The sequence below is a fragment of the Scyliorhinus torazame genome, chromosome 9 (genome assembly GCF_047496885.1).
Source record: "Scyliorhinus torazame isolate Kashiwa2021f chromosome 9, sScyTor2.1, whole genome shotgun sequence".
NCBI lineage: Eukaryota > Metazoa > Chordata > Chondrichthyes > Carcharhiniformes > Scyliorhinidae > Scyliorhinus > Scyliorhinus torazame.
In genome coordinates, this window is record NC_092715.1 from 210,353,888 (window position 1) to 210,369,838 (window position 15,951).

The 15,951-nt window shown below is 44.6% G+C and overlaps 1 protein-coding gene across 1 annotated transcript in view; it reads right to left on the reverse strand.

Annotated features, from left to right (window-relative positions):
• Positions 1 to 10,822, reverse strand: part of LOC140429713 (beta-1,4-galactosyltransferase 1-like) — a 76,199-nt gene extending 65,377 nt beyond the window's left edge. The window contains 2 exon segments of the mRNA XM_072517043.1: positions 4,637 to 4,872; positions 10,470 to 10,822. Coding sequence (XP_072373144.1) covers positions 4,637 to 4,872; positions 10,470 to 10,755 — 522 coding nt within the window. The 5' untranslated portion in view covers positions 10,756 to 10,822.
• Positions 10,823 to 15,951: the final 5,129 nt, after the last annotated feature.

Below are 15,951 nucleotides of genomic sequence, written 5' to 3' on the forward strand. Positions count from 1 at the left end.
TGCCGCCCATGACTTGCCCTTCATAAAACCATGCTGACAATAGTGGACTGAGCTTTGTCTTTCTAAATGTTCAGCTTCAAAACCAAAAGAGAAACCAAAATGGAATCTCGTGGCTCTGAGAAACATTCCAGGGGGATAATATCCAATCACCACCTGTTACCGGCAAAGTACAGACGTTTGGGCCCATTCATTGGCCACCAATCACCTCAATCAGGTGATGTCACTTGATGTCAGCCAATCTCCAATCACTAGTTCAAAGCAGCACAGCCTTGTGGAATCTGCTTGTTTGAATTAAAGGTCACTTTGCCTTAAAGTTGCAGGGTCAATTAAACAAACTTGGATCATAAATGTAAAGGCAAAAATACAATAGAAAAGAAAAATAAGGGGAAAGAACAGGAAGGACGCTTGCATATGACATCCCTCGCTCCACTATTTTAGCAGATGTGTTCACCTGTTTGAAATAAACATGTTCATGTCAATGCTAAAATAGAACATTTCACATTCACATGTCAAGGTTCTGTCCACTATTACACTCAACATTTGTAAAGATCCACTAAATATTTGCCCGACAGCATACAAAGATTCACCTCTAATGTGGTACCAACAGTAATTTCCAAATTAAAACTCAAATAAAACCTCTACTTCTGATGCTGACCTTCAAATTATGCGGTTCTAAATTTTCAGATTCTATGCCCTCTTGGAAGAAAATATTTCTTGATTTGTGGACACACAGACCTTTTAAATTGGAAATAGATTTCCACCTACATCCATTGGTAAAGTTTCCCTGAAAAATTCAGTTTTCTCTTTCATAATAAACTTTTCTCTCCCCCCCCCCCCCCCCACCACACACCAACAATTCATCTTTCCACAATCCCCAAATCCAGCCCAGATGAATACGGCATCTACATTCAAAGATATGAGCAAATGCTGCATTACATCTTAGAGGGCACATGAAAATCCTCATCATTTCAAGCCTCCACCAATAACACAAGTCAGAAAATTGCTCTTTGTATGTAATGCCAATGGAAACTTTTATTCTTTGTAGCTAAAGGCAGCCATGTCATGGTGACAAGTGTAGTCAAATTATTTTCTTCTCTTGAATCACCTGCAATGCACGGAAATTTCTTTGTTCCATAAATATTGTGGATTAAATGAGGTAAGCACTCCTGAACGGCACCCAAATCTCATTCAATTATTCCTTTGTATACTTAGTCGTGTTTCTGCTGCTTCTAATTTTTTTTGTAAAATAATAAGAGAACTTAATCTGTGTAAAGGAACATTATGATTTCAATTATCAACAGGAATCATATTAGGCTTCATATGTGCATTGCAATAAGCAGTTTACTGTGAATAGGAGTAACCTTTAGACCTAGGATACATTAACATTGGGGCTAAAAACACAGGTTTCAGTTGATGTGATCAGCCTATGAATGCTCAATTGATTTTCATACAGAAAAAGGGTGCTAGAAAGAGAACTGGAACATGTCATATAGCTCCACAACTGGAAAAATTACTCTTCTGGGATGAAAATAAACAAGGCTAGACTTTTTCCAGCATGATAAGTCAATAAACTGATGCTTAACCCATAACATCGCAGAATAACAAGGCCTTTAACAAGACAGCACCAAACCACCGAAACCCTCATGGTACAAAGCTGTTGTCTCCTGGGTTGCTTCACCACAGGGTGACTCCCCAGTAACTTCCAATTTGTATATGGAGGCTAAAAAATTTTGAAGAAACTTTAATATAGAAATCTTTCCATGTCTGCATGGGTTTCATCCCCCACAACCCAAAGATGTGCAGTTTAGGTATATTGGCGACGCTAAATTGTCCCATAATTGGAAAAAAATATTTGGGTACTCTAAATTTATTTTTAAAAATTTAATATAGAAAAAAATAATTACCCTGCACTATTACACATCAGGTTATAAAATTAGCAAATTTACAGTATTTGCAACATGTTGCAAGAAATATAAATGGGTTTTAGTCTACATATTTTACCCTGCCTTTTTGGAATATAGTTTAGTAGGTACTCCATTTCATTCATTGCCTCTATTACAGTTCTAAATAAAGATACAATACAGATTACATTACAGTACAACTGACACTACTATTCTACCAACACTAAGCAACTCAGATTGAACAGTTTCACAATCTCAAGAGGTAAAAACTGAAGAGATTTCAGCAACACATTTCTATAAATGTCAAAACAGACACAAATTACTCTGCTACTTAAAAGGGTTAAAGGTACATGTAATTATAATGAACTTATGCCTCAGGAAAAGACCAAGTCAGCCACCTTCCTTTACATGCTTTTACAGATGAAGAGTAACTCACTGACGCCCACTTGAGACATCCTAGGTGACTAGTAGGTCCACTGTTTTACATTCATATTATTTCAACCACTACATGCAATGGAAAGTGCATAAAATGGCCATTAGAGAAATTGGCAAAGAAAATATTTGGAATCATATTTTCGAATAAGGAACTAGCTTCCAGAAATAATTTCAAAGTATTTTAGATTTGCGGCAACAGGCTATGATCAGCCCTGAGAAAATGCACATTGGATGAGAGTTGCAGTCGAACAATCCATCCATATATTCTTATTCTTTGTAGAGTTTGATACAATTGAATGGTTCGTTAGGCCATTTCAAAGGGTAGTCAACAATATTGGAGTGGTACTGGACGTCTAACTTCTTTAAATAGATATTAGTGGAACCAGTTGGATTTTACACGAACCAGTTGGATTTGACACCAGACAGCTATATGGGCACTTTACAGATTCCAGCATTGATCTAAATTTTCTTAAAAGAAAAAAAGAAATCAATCAAATTCACTAACTAGCAGGATTTTAACTCATTCTCTAGATTACTAGTGCACACCCAATAAATGATAAAATCCAGAACATTGAGATATTCCATTTAAGATATTCCATCTATTTAAGAATTTTTTTTCCTCTTAATTTTAGAGTACCCAATTCTTTTCTTTCCCCAATCGAGGAGTAATTTAGCGTGGCCAATTCACCCACCCTGCGTTTCTTCGTGCGGTGGGGATGAGACCCACGCGGACACGGGGAGAATGTGCAAACTCCACATGGAAAGTGACCTGGGGCCAGGGTCAAACCAGAGTCCTCGGCACCGTGCTAACGACTGTGCTACCGTGCGCCATACTCCATTTATTTTCCAGATGAGAAAAAGACAAATGCAGTTCGACGACAAAGATTTGTCATTTGCATCAGACCAATTATGACCAGGCCCATGCCCAAACACAGCAAGAAGAAATATGATGATTAACATGCCTATTATCTCATCGTCATCTGTTGAACACAATTTACACCTACACAAGCAGCAGCAATTCTCACCCATCCACCCCTAAAACTAATAAGCACCAAGGTGCAGGCAGTAACACACTCGACAGTGCCAACAATCACAGGCATGTTAAACATCACAGGAGGTGGATACTGGTGCTCTCTCAGGACTGGAAGGCAATGCTGAGTTTGTAGGTGTAGTTTATATTTTAGGCCAAGAGCAGAGCAGAGAAAATATAAAAGAAGCCAAAAGCTGAGCTGAGAGTCATGAAGGAAGCAATGAGCGACTTGGGCTGTGAGCTGCAAGTCTGAAATAAAAGTGTGGAAAAGTGGGAAAGAAAAATCATGAAGTGGTGTCATAGGACAGAGTAGTGGGAGTATACAAGCAAACTTTTAATTTAAATCAACCAGTAACATTCCTGGATACAGGAAAGATAAGGAAGAAATGAGGAGGGTTATTGATTAAAGAGAACACTGGAGTGTTGGACAGAGAATGTCCCAAAGGGGCCAGGGCAGAAGCAACAGAGATACCATTACATTACTGGGTGTATTGTATAGGCCACCAACAATGGAAAACAATATAGAGGAACAATTTGACAAAACATTACAGAGGTGCAAGAATGATAGAACAATGAAATGAGGGCCTTTAATTATCCTAACATAGGCTGAGATAGTAAGTGTAGTGCCAAGCTAGAGAAGGGCAAGAGTTTAATTGGGAGGGGGTTTGCAAATCATTGGGGTGCAAATAAATCTGGCCGAGGTAAACTGGCATCAAAGACTGGCAGCAAAACTATGACTGAACAATGCGTTGCCTTTATAAGGAGAAGATAGTTCAGATTCAGTCACCATTCCGATGAGGGGGAAAAGGTAACACAAACAAACCCAGAGCTCCCCAGATGACGCAAGAGGGAGAGAGGTGAAGAGGTTGGCAGTACAAGTAAGAATCAGGTTGAATATAAAAAGTTCAGAGTAGTCTGGTCAGAGTAGATAGTGAGAAACCAGTCACATTTGAGCAAGAATCAAGAGCCAGAGGACACAGAGATATGGTGCATCAAAAGAACCAATGGCGACAGGACGAAAATCCTTAAGACAGCAAAGTGCAAGGCCAGAGTGTGAAGTGGAGGCAGATTCAACCGAGGCCTTCAAAAGAGAACAGAATAATTATCTGAGAAGAAAAAAATCTGCAGGGCCAATAGGAAAAAGCAGAGAGAGTGGAGCGGAGTTAGTGTACATGAGCGAGCCAACGCGGATACAACCAAGGCTGCATGGTTGCCTTCTGAGTTGCAATCATTTTCTAATTCTAATTACATTATCGGAGCAATTTCTTACCTGGTTAATGACATACACGCCATAATCGAGCTGCTGCCTCTGAAGAATTGGATGCAGATAATATAACCAATACTTCAAATGCTGAAGACGATCGCGAAAGGGAATGATGATGGCAACTTTGGATGCAGCTGTACATTCCACTGGAGTAAATCGGCCTCCTTCCCGCACTAGCGGATTAATCTTTTTCACATCCTCCAGGCTTACAGGCTGAGAAAATTCTATTTTGAGTAGTCCCACTATTGAGAAAAAGATAATCCAGAATCAGTTCAAAAACATTATATGCAGCTTTACTGGGCTTTGGGTGACATTGCAGCTGAGCCAATCAATAATTAACTGACGCACTCGTACATCAACCAAGTTTCACTAAATAACAACCAGGAGCTGGAACCAAGAGGTTTTCTGCTCATTTGGGCATCCTCCGCTGTCACCTAGCTGGAGAGCAGCTTAACCAGCACAAGCTAGAAATTAAATCTGGAACTTACATCCAGGATTTTAAAATCACATCCTTCCCATACTAACTTTTATTCCTTCACTTCTTGATCAAGTCAGCAGTCACCTGCTCCCAGTATCAGTTGGTATCACTCCTGCTAGTACGTGGAAGCAAGGAGCCTCTGACAACAGGCCAGAAATTCATTGCACAGGCAAATGGAAGTTCAACCTTACAAGTCAGCTTTCTCACCTACAGATAGGACATTAAACAGAGGGTCATTAAACAGAGGGTCCCCCTGCTCACAAGTGGATGCAAAAAATCCCATGACACGACCTCAAAGAGCCAAGCAATATTTATTATTTTTTCAACGACACTAAAAACAAATCATCCGGTCAATATCACATGGCTGCGAGAGCCTGCTATGCACAACTGGCTGCAAAGTTTCCCCATCACTAACAGCAATGATTCAAAAGTGTTTCATTGCTGTAAAGCAATTTAGGATATGCTGAGGTTGCGAATGGCACGGTTAGAACGGCAAGTTCCTTTTCCCTCCTCCCCAACCCATTCCTTAGCACAATGAAAAACAGCATGCATGACCCTGCTTTTCCCAGTTACACTAGGCTGATCTTTTGTTTCTTGACTTGACCCACGGCCACCACCTTTTCTGCTTGCACCATCTTGTTATCGGTTATCCCAGTCCTTCCCTTTTAGTCTTTCTGCTCCGTTATAGTTGTTTATAATCTGTATGAGCACTATCATTTTCCAGTTCTGATGAAAGATCTTTGACCTGAAATGTTAACTGCTTCCCTCTCCAAAAAAAGCTTGCCTGCATTTTCTGCCCTTATCATCTGGGAAATACTCTTTTGCATTTCTGGATGTGTTACATTTTCTGAAGAGCTTTCTATAGCTTGATTATTTGAATGCCACATGGATGGCTTTCTTATTTTGTCTAAATTAATAATTTCTTCCATCCTGCCCCATCACAAACCACTACAAATCAAATTGCAAAGAATGGAGCAGGAAGTTGTAACGGGCATAGACAAAGTAACTGAGGGGACAAATGTGTGGCAGACAAAGTTCAAGGTGAAGGAGTGTGATGCGAACCGCTTTGAATCTGAGAAAGACAAGTCAGAGTATTGCCTTAATGGTGAGAAACTCAGAACTGTGGAGGGGAAAAGGGATTTAGATGTTCATGTATACTAACAGCTAGTCACAGGTACAAACGGCATTCAAAATATCAAGTGGACTCAGAATAGAAAAGTGAGTAAGGGATGTTTCAATGTTCAAGAGTGCGTTTCCCCGTTGCACATCAGGAAGGATTTACTGGCCTTGGATGAGGCAGTTTCATCAAATTATGCAGGGTTGTGAAAACAAGTTGTATAAATTTAGCCCGTCTTCCATTGAGTTTAGAAGATCGATTTCAAATGGTTTTTCAAATAATTAGAACGATATTTCCTCTGGTGAGGAAATTCAGAATAAGACACTACCTTACAATTCACGGGCAGCCATTCAGGAGAGGGGTCAGGAACCACCTTTGCACACAAAAAGGTAATAAAAATCTGGAACTCTCTGCCTCGTGCCCTCCAAAAAAGGCGGTGGTTGTTGGGTTAATTGAAATTTACAAGACTAATATCAATTTTGATGAGTCAAGAATATTGTGGGGAAATTGCGTGCAAATGAAGTTGAGGCACATATTAGCCATGTTCCAATAGAATACTGGAAGAGGCTCAAGTGGAGGAGCAGCTTGTTCCAGCTCCTATATTCCATATTTTCTCCTTGCCTGGAAGTGATGCTTTGGCCTGGATAACTTACACAATTGCTGGCAACCTTCCAGTACTTCATCTAATAATAGCAATTCTTCATGCAGGAATTGGAACAATGACTGCCGACAGATGATGCAACGAGTGGTGAAACGAGTCGAGCTGATCAATCAACATCCCACATGCATTTACAGAATTTTCAGCATTAAAGCCCGGCCTCTTCCCAATGACCATCTCCAATAAGGGAGAATAAAACCATCACTCCTTGATGTCCAATGGCATCAGCATCATTGAATCCTCCACAGTAGGGGCAGCATGGTGAGCACTGTCGCTGGGGTTTGATTCTGGCCTTGGGTGACTGTCTGTTTGCATGTTCTCCCAGCATCTGAGGGTTGCCTCCTGGTGCTCCAGTTTCCCCTCACAGTCGAAAGATATTTATCATAGATCATAGAATTTACAGTGCAGAAGGAGAATTTACAGGGCAGGAGGCCATTCAGCCCATCGAGACTGCACCGGTTCTTGGAAAGAGCACCATACCCAAGGTCAACACCTCCACCTGATCCCCATAACCCAGTAATCCCACCCAACACTGAGGGCAATTATCATGGCCAATCCACCTAACCTGCACATCTTTGGACTGTGGGAGGAAACCGGAGCACCCGGAGGAAACCCACGCACACACAGGGAGGATGCGCAGACTCCGCACAGACAGCGACCCAAGCCGGAATCGAACCTGGGACCCTGGAGCTGTGGAGCAATTATGCTATCCACAATGCTACCGTGCTGCCCCACATGCAGGTTAGGTGGATTGGTCATGATAAAATTGCCCCTTAGTTTTGAGGGATGTGCAGGTTAGGTGTGGTCACGGAGATAGGGCAGGGCTGGGCCTACGTACAGTGCTCTTTCAGAGGATTAGTGCAGGCTTGATGGACTGAACAGCCTCCTTCTGCACTGTAGTGGGTCTACCATCATCCTGAGGGTTACCCTTGACCAGAAAATGAGCTGGACTAGCCCCAAGACCATAAGACATAGGAGCAGAATTAGGCCACTCAGCCCATCAAGTCTGCTCCGCCATTCAATCACGGCTGATATTTTCTCATCCCCATTATCCTGCCTTCTCCCCACAATCCCTCATTAATCAAAAATCTGCCTTAAAGACACTCAAGTGATTTGGTCTCCATAGCCTTCTGCGGCAAAGAGTTCCACAGATTCACCATCCTCTGGCTGAAGAAATTCCTCCTCATCTCTGTTTTAAAGGATCGTCCCTTTAGTCTGAGATGGTGTCCTCTGGTTCTAGTTTTTCCTACTGGTTGAAACAACTTCTCCACATCCACTCTATCCAGGCCTCGCTGTATCCTGTAAGTTTCAATAAGATCTGCCCTCATCCTTCTAAACTCCTTCTAAACAGACCCAGAGTCCTCAAATGACAAATTGTTCATTCCAGGGATTATTATTGCGAACCTCCTCTGGGCTCTTTCCAAGGCCAGGACATCCTTCCTTAGGATCCAGGGCTAAAACTGCTCACAATACTCCAAATGGGGTCTGACCAGAGCCTGATACAGTCTCAGAAGTACATCCCTGGTCTTGTATTCTAGCCCTCTAGATATGAATGCTAACATTGCATTTACTTTCCTAACTGCCAACTGAACCGGTGTTAACCTTAAGAGAATCGTGAACAAGGACTCCCAAGTCCCTTTGTGCTTCTGATTTCTTAAGCATTTCCCCATTTAGAAAATAGTCTATGCCTCCATTCCTCCTTCCAAAGTGCATAACCTCACACTTTTCCACATTGTATTCCATCTGCCACTTCGTTGCTCACTCTCCAAGCCTGGCCAAGACCTCCTGTAGCCCCCTGCGTCCTGAATACTACCTGTCCCTCTGCATATCTTTGTATCATCTGCAAACTTAGCAACAGTGCCCTCAGTTCCTTCTTCCAGACAGTTAATGTATATTGTGAAATGGTTGTGGTCCCAGCACCGACCCCAGAGGCACAGCACTAGTCACCAGCTGCCATCCTGAAAAAGACCCCTTTATCCCCACTCTGCCTTCTGCCAGTCAGCCAATCCTCTATCCTTGCCAGGATCTTACTCTCAACACCAGGAGCTCTTAACTTATTTAACAATCTCCTATGTGGCACCTTGTCAAAGGCTTTCTGGAAATCTAAATAAATCATGTCCACAGGCTCTGCTTTGTCAAACTTCCTTGTTACCTCCTCATAGATACTGTGGCTACAAGAGTAGGTCAGAGGTTAGGAATTCTGTGGCAAATCACCTCCTGACTCCCCAAAGCCTGTCCACCATCTACAATGCACAAGTCAAGAGTGTGATGGAACCCTTGCCTGGATGAGTGCAGCTCCAACAACACTCAAGAAGCTTGACACCATCCAGGACAAAGCAGTTTGCTTGATTGGCACCACTCCACAAACATTCACTCCCTCCACCACTGACACACAGTAGCAGCAGTGTATGCCACCTGCAAGATGAACTGCAGCAACTCATCAAGGATCCATCAACAGAATCTTCCAAACCTCGACCACCTACAAGGACAAGCACTTCAGATGCATGGAAAATATCACTGCCTACAAGTTCCCTCCAAGTCACCCACCACCCTGACTTGGAAATACATCACCGTTCCTTCACTGCTGCTGGCTCATAATCCTGGAATGCCCTTTCTAACAGCAGTAGGTTTATCTACACCACATGGACTGCAGCGGTTCAAGATAGCAGCTCACCACCAGCTCCTCAAGGATGATGAGGGATGGGCAATAAATGCTGGCCTAGCCAGTGACACCCATAATCACATGAATGAACAAATAGAAAAAGGTGTAAAGAGTAAATTATAGGTGGCCCACTGTTAGCTTTGGAATGGAGCCAATGACAAGATTACAATTATCCCCAATTAAGATACAAATTATTCATGCATTTTGCCTGATCAAGACAAATAATAGGTTTGTGATTTTAGGTTAATCTGTTGAAATCTCTCTCTGGGAGATTTGCTTCCCGCGACCCATCCACAGGTCGCAACGCCCACTTTGAAAGTCACTGGTCTAAGCAGTGGCCACCATACTGCTGGGACTACAGAGCTGTGAACCAATCGCCGAGGTGCAGACTGACTTTTATGCCCGGGGCGTTGTGGGGGTACACCGTCCCCCTGTAAAAATCCACCGCTCTGATTCCACAACTCACCTTTGCAGTATCGCCACACCCTCGCTAATTTGTTGTCCATTTTGCCTGTGCCAGCTCATTAAGAGGCATCTAATTAACCCCACTCCTCCCTTACAGCTCGATTTTTGTTCCTGTTGTAGTAGATAGCCCATTGCCTTTGCAAAGTTATTGCCTAATCTGCTCTCGCCACCCTACCAGGCAGTGCACGTATTAAAAAATGTTACCGTCTCATCTCCCTCACTTGTTCTTTTGTTTATCCATTTATATCACAAATGAAAGCGTTTTCATTCTGGAAATGGGTTTTTCGATGAACAAAATTGCCCATAGCCCAAAGAGAAAACGCTTGCCGTGAGCTTTCCACCCATGAATGTCCACTCACTCCCACCCACTCCCACTCTCAGGCCGGGGGTGGGGGGGCAGCAGACGCCGTCCTGAACCCCCCTCCCTCACCCACCCCTCCTCCTCCCCGGGCCACTTACGGAGGTGAGGCGGTGTCTCGGGGCACGGCTGAAGCGGTGTCGGAGGGGGCACAGTGCTGTTGAAGGGGGGAGCCGGGACTACTGTGCCGTTGGCGGCCGCGGGAAGCCTCTCGTTGACCAGGAAGCTGCCGACCCGCCGCATCATCTGCCCGGTGTAGACGTGCACGTCCAAGTAGTACATCAGGGTGACGGCGAAGTGCAGCCCGCACAGCATCATCACTGTCATGCAGACCATGTGGAGCCCGCGGCCCGGCAGCGGCACGCCCGCCGTCATGTTCTTGCCCATGGCGGAGCAGACTTCACTCTGCGGGGGGCCAGGTAACCCTGACCTGGCCGTGTCACCGCTCCGCTGGGCTACTGCCTGGGCGAGACTCGTCAACACGGAGTCACAGACAGAGGAGCCAATCAGGGCAGCCCACAGGGAGGAGCCAATCAAAATCAACCTGACTGGGTAGGGGACCCAACCAGAACCGTCGCTACTGGGGAGGGGAACCCATCAATGCCGTCCCACAGGGAGGGGCCAATCAGAACCAACCCGACTGGGTAGGGGAACCAATCAGAACAGTCCCTACTGGGAGGGGTATCAATCGGAACCGTCCCTACTGGGGAGGGGACCCAATCAGAGCCGTCCCACAGGGAGGAACGTTTTAGAATCAACCCGACAGGAAGGAGAACCAATCAGGACCGTCCCACAGGGAGGGGCCAATCAAAATCGTCCCTATTGGGGAGGGGAACCAATCAGAGCCCTCCTACAAGAGGGTTGCAACCAATCAGAACCATTACACAGTGGGCAGGACCAATCAGAGCCTCCCCTCCAGGGTCGGGGCCAATCGCACAGGGGGAGTAACCAATCAGAACCACTTTACATTGGAGAGACTAAATGTAGACTGGGTGACAGCTTTGCGGAACACCCCCGGCCCCTCCGCAAGCAGGACCCAGACCGTCCTGTCGCTTGCCATTTCAACTCACCATCTTCCTCTCATATCCACATGCCTGTCCTTGACCTGCTGCAATGATCCAATGAAGCCCAGCGCAAACTGGAGGAATCGTCCGATGAGGCACATTGAAGCCTTCCGGACTTGACATTGAGCTCAACAACTTCAGACTGTGAACTCTCTCCTCCACTCCATTTTTATATCTATCACTTTATTTTAATTTCTTCCATTGATCTGTTTTTCCCTCACCATTGATCCCCCTCTCCTCAATCCAATTGGGCCAACTGTTACTAGTTGCCACTTGATGCACTGCTCAACTATGTTCTGCCATTCACACATTCTAATCTCTATGTGCTACTATCAACACACTTCTTAGCCTTAATCACCCCCCATTTATATTCCCTTTGCCTTCTGTCCTCGATATATTTGTCACTCTCCACCTATCGCTGGCCCGCTATCCAGCCCCAATGCTCCACGCCACCCCCCCCCCCCCCCCCACTACAGTATAAATCTGACCCATTCTCCAGATCTCACTAGCTTTGAAAAAGAGTCATCCAGACTCAAAACATTAGCTCCCACTTCTCTCCACAGATGCTGTCAGACCTGCTGAGATTGTCCAGTATTTTCTGTTTTTGTTTCAATCAGAATCATCCCTACTGGGTAGGGGCCATCAGAACCATCGCACGGGGAGCAGGACCAATCAGAACCATCCCACAAGAATATTCAGAACATTCCCTACTGGGTATGGGCCAATCAGAACTATCCCACGGGGAGAGAAACCAATCAAAACCATCGCTACGAGGTACAGTCCAATCAGAACCGTACCACATGGAAAGGGACTAAACAGAACTATCCCCACAAGAATATTCACAACCATCCCTACTGGGTAGGGGCCCATCAGAACGATCCCACAGAAATATTCAGAACAATTCTGCATGGAGGTGGGATGACGATCACAATCATACCCCAGAGCGAGGGTTCAATCAGAACAATTCCACAGGGAAGTGAGGGGTGGAGACAATCAGAACCATCCCAAGGACAAGGGGCCAGGAATTTGCCACCACCAAGACATGTGGTCCCTGAAGCTCAAAAGCCCTGTAAATAAGGCATCAGCAGAGGTCATCCCATGTCACGGCGATGGACAACCCCATGACACTTGTGGCGGACTTTTCTTTTTCAGAATGGGCTTGTTCAGCCATCAAGAGAAGCTCAGCGGAGTATCTCCTCTGTCCACAACAAAATTCTGAGGTTGCATTCCCATCATCTCTCGCAGATGGAGGGATGCCAAATTAAAACAGAGCTTTACAATCACTGCCACCCCTAGCACAAGAGCTACTATTGAGCAGGCCATTGGATCCGAGATGCAATTCTGGTGCCTTGACCATTTGGAGGATGCCCTCCAGTACACTCACTCAACGGTTTATCACATGGCGGCAGTAGCTGCACTCTACAAAACATGACCCTTCAGAGATTTGGCTAATGTCTTTGAAGAAGGGAGATGTGTTGAAGCAAGATGATCCTGTGCATCAAGGCTTTTCAGATGTCCAGCTGAGTCATCATTGACCAGAGTCATGATGTGGAGATGCCAGCGTTGGACTGAGGTGGGCACAGTCTTACAATAACAGGTTAAAATGCAGCAGGTTTGTTTCAAATTATTAGCTTTTGGAGCTCAGCTCCTTCCTCAGCTATGCTCCGAAAGCCATTAATTCGAAACAAACCTGTTGCACTTTAACCTGATATTGGCCAGAGTGACAAGGAAGCTCAGGCCATACTGATAAAGGCATGCTTCTCCAAAGGATGGTACATTCTGGATGTTATTTGGCCCAGTATTGAAACTTTCCCACAAGGAGATACCACATCCAAAATGCCAGTCACACAGAGCAGTCACCTGTTTCCTCACAATTCCTGGAAGACACATTGCCATCGACCAGTGTCCCTGACCACGCACCTTTGCATCACACACCTACTGCATCATGCAGTCTTCAAAACAATGGGAGTACACAAACCAGAGTGACAGCATGAACCATTTCATTACAATGAAGGTTAACCAATGAACAGAAGCATTATAAATGTTACTCAAGTGACATTTTCAAATGAAATTATCGGACTTGAAATTTCAAATGAAATTACCGATACAATGCCATCTGCTTGCTGTCATTCCTATTGGGTAGTTCACTCATGGCTAAAGCAGAAATGGAGGCAGGTAGTTCACTTATGTCTGCAAGTGGCTGCAATGCATGTGGTGCCTATTATTGGCATGGTAGCGGTGGGGCATTGCCATAGGCTGCTCCACCTGGATCGATGCCAGGACAGCCTCTTGGTCATTGGGATATACTGTATAGATACTGCCTTGGACAGAGGCAAAGGGAGCAGGTGAAGGTGCCTCATGAGGGATGGCCCCCCTTGACATCAACCCTTCCTGCCCCAGGCCCTTTCATGACATGTATGTTTATTCTAGGGAACCAGAAGCGAGTGAGCATCTGGTTGCTGATCCATGCACCTTTGCAGCATTAGTGCAACGGACAGGTCAATTCAACATAATGTGGCCTGCAGTCTGTGCACAGCAGTATGTTCCTGTATCCACTCATGGCTCTCCATGAAGTTGATCACTCTGTCAATGCAGAAGCTCACATGCTCATATACCTGAGACACCTGACCACATCTCATGAATGCACTCTTCCATTCTCTACCCAAGGCCAGCCATTCAAAACTCACAAGGCCCTACTGATGTGAGTGCATCTGCACTGGTGGAGGATGTGCTAGACTCCTCTACCCCATCTAGACTTGCACTTTGCAACTCATAAGTGATCTCCCTATTCTCCCTAGCAAAATGTACTACCTGATATTTATCTGTGTTGAACTTAATTTGCCGCTCTTAACTCCTCAAATAATTCAATAACGTTTGTCAAGCAAGTTTTTCCTTTTTAAGATCCTTGCTGACAATTCATTATTCATCTCTAGATTCTCTTCTATTCTCTCCACTTTTGAGATTCCATTATTTTTCTACCATCAATCTTAAACTAACTTTTCTATAATTCCCTTGGCATATCCTGTTTCCCTTAAATGCAGGAATTATATTGACTGGCTGCCAGTCAACTAGCACACCTCTTTCAAACAAATTATTAAACAGGAGTAGCATTGCCTTGACCATCTCCTCTATAGATTGTTAGAAATTATATTGATGCAATCCATCCAGACCAGGGTTTTGTCCTCTTCTGAGTTTGTTTAGTTTGCTCAATACATTCCTTTTATATTAAATGCACTTATCCCATTATTCATCTCATCATTCAATGTCATGTGTATCTGTTCTGTCTCCCTGGGATGAGATGCAGCACTGGTGCAAACCCTTTATCACACATGATGTGCTCTTTTAAGAATGAGAGTGAAGCCCATGGTGCTCTCCTTCACTGCATTCCGTGGCTCACTTGCTTGATGTCCAAAGGATCCAGTTTCACCGCCTCCACTTCTTGCAGGTGAGCATGGGCCACAGCTCATGAATGCAGATGGGCATCCATATCCTCACTGTTGCTGAGCACTGGGTGACCTCAGGCTGCTCTGCTCATACATGAGCTGATGACTCCAAATGGAAGCCCTGTTGTTCAGGGATAGCATTTCACTCACCTTGCTAGACTTCTAAAGTGCTTCCTGCACTGCATCCATGTTCCGCTGACCACAATGTGGCTGCTCGCCTCCTGAGCCACCTCCATCCATACCTGTTTTGACTGGCTGACTGCCTCCTCCCACTACTCAAGAAAAAGAAAGCTCCTCCAGACTGCCACTACCTTAACAGCATCTCCAGGGAGCAAATAGTGGAGTCCGCCTTCCATGGGTGCGTGCCATGATGCTGCTACCTTCACCACAGATACACAAACATGCTTTCCAGGTGCCCTTTAAGTCAGGCCTGCCACATTTACATACCACCTCCTCAGTGCATCGCCTTCACATTGGCAGACTGTAGCTAGTGTAGTACCTCGGGATCAGTGCTTATGTCTTAGCTAATTGCAGTTTATATCAGTAACGGCCTAAGTTTGTTGATGTCACAAAGGTAGAAAATAAATTGAGGAGGACGCAAAGCCCATGCAATGGGATTTTGAGGAGTTAAATAAGCAGGTAGGAAAGCGGCATCTTCGGTTGAAAAAATAGAAAAGCAGAATTTCTTTTGAAATGGTCGAATTGGGAAATGTTTTCATTCAGGGAGCCTGATTCTATTCAATCTTTCCTCGTATGCCAATCCCGTCATTCCTCAAAGTCAATCTAGTAAACCTTTGTTACACTCTATCTAAGCATAGGGAACAAAACGGTTCACAATTCTACAAGTGTGGTGTCACCAAGACCTTAAGACTCGCAGATAAACTTATTTTCCTAACTGATTGTACATGAATTGCAGGTTCTGCAATGACAGCTAGGTCCCTCCAAATAACTGGATAAGATGGTTCGGGGTGGGGGGGGGGGGGGGGATTAATCAGATCCGGGTTAGTCAGGTCTGCGGTGGCTGGGGGTGTTGATGATTACAGCAATCAATTAATCAATTGCGGAGTTAACCAGAT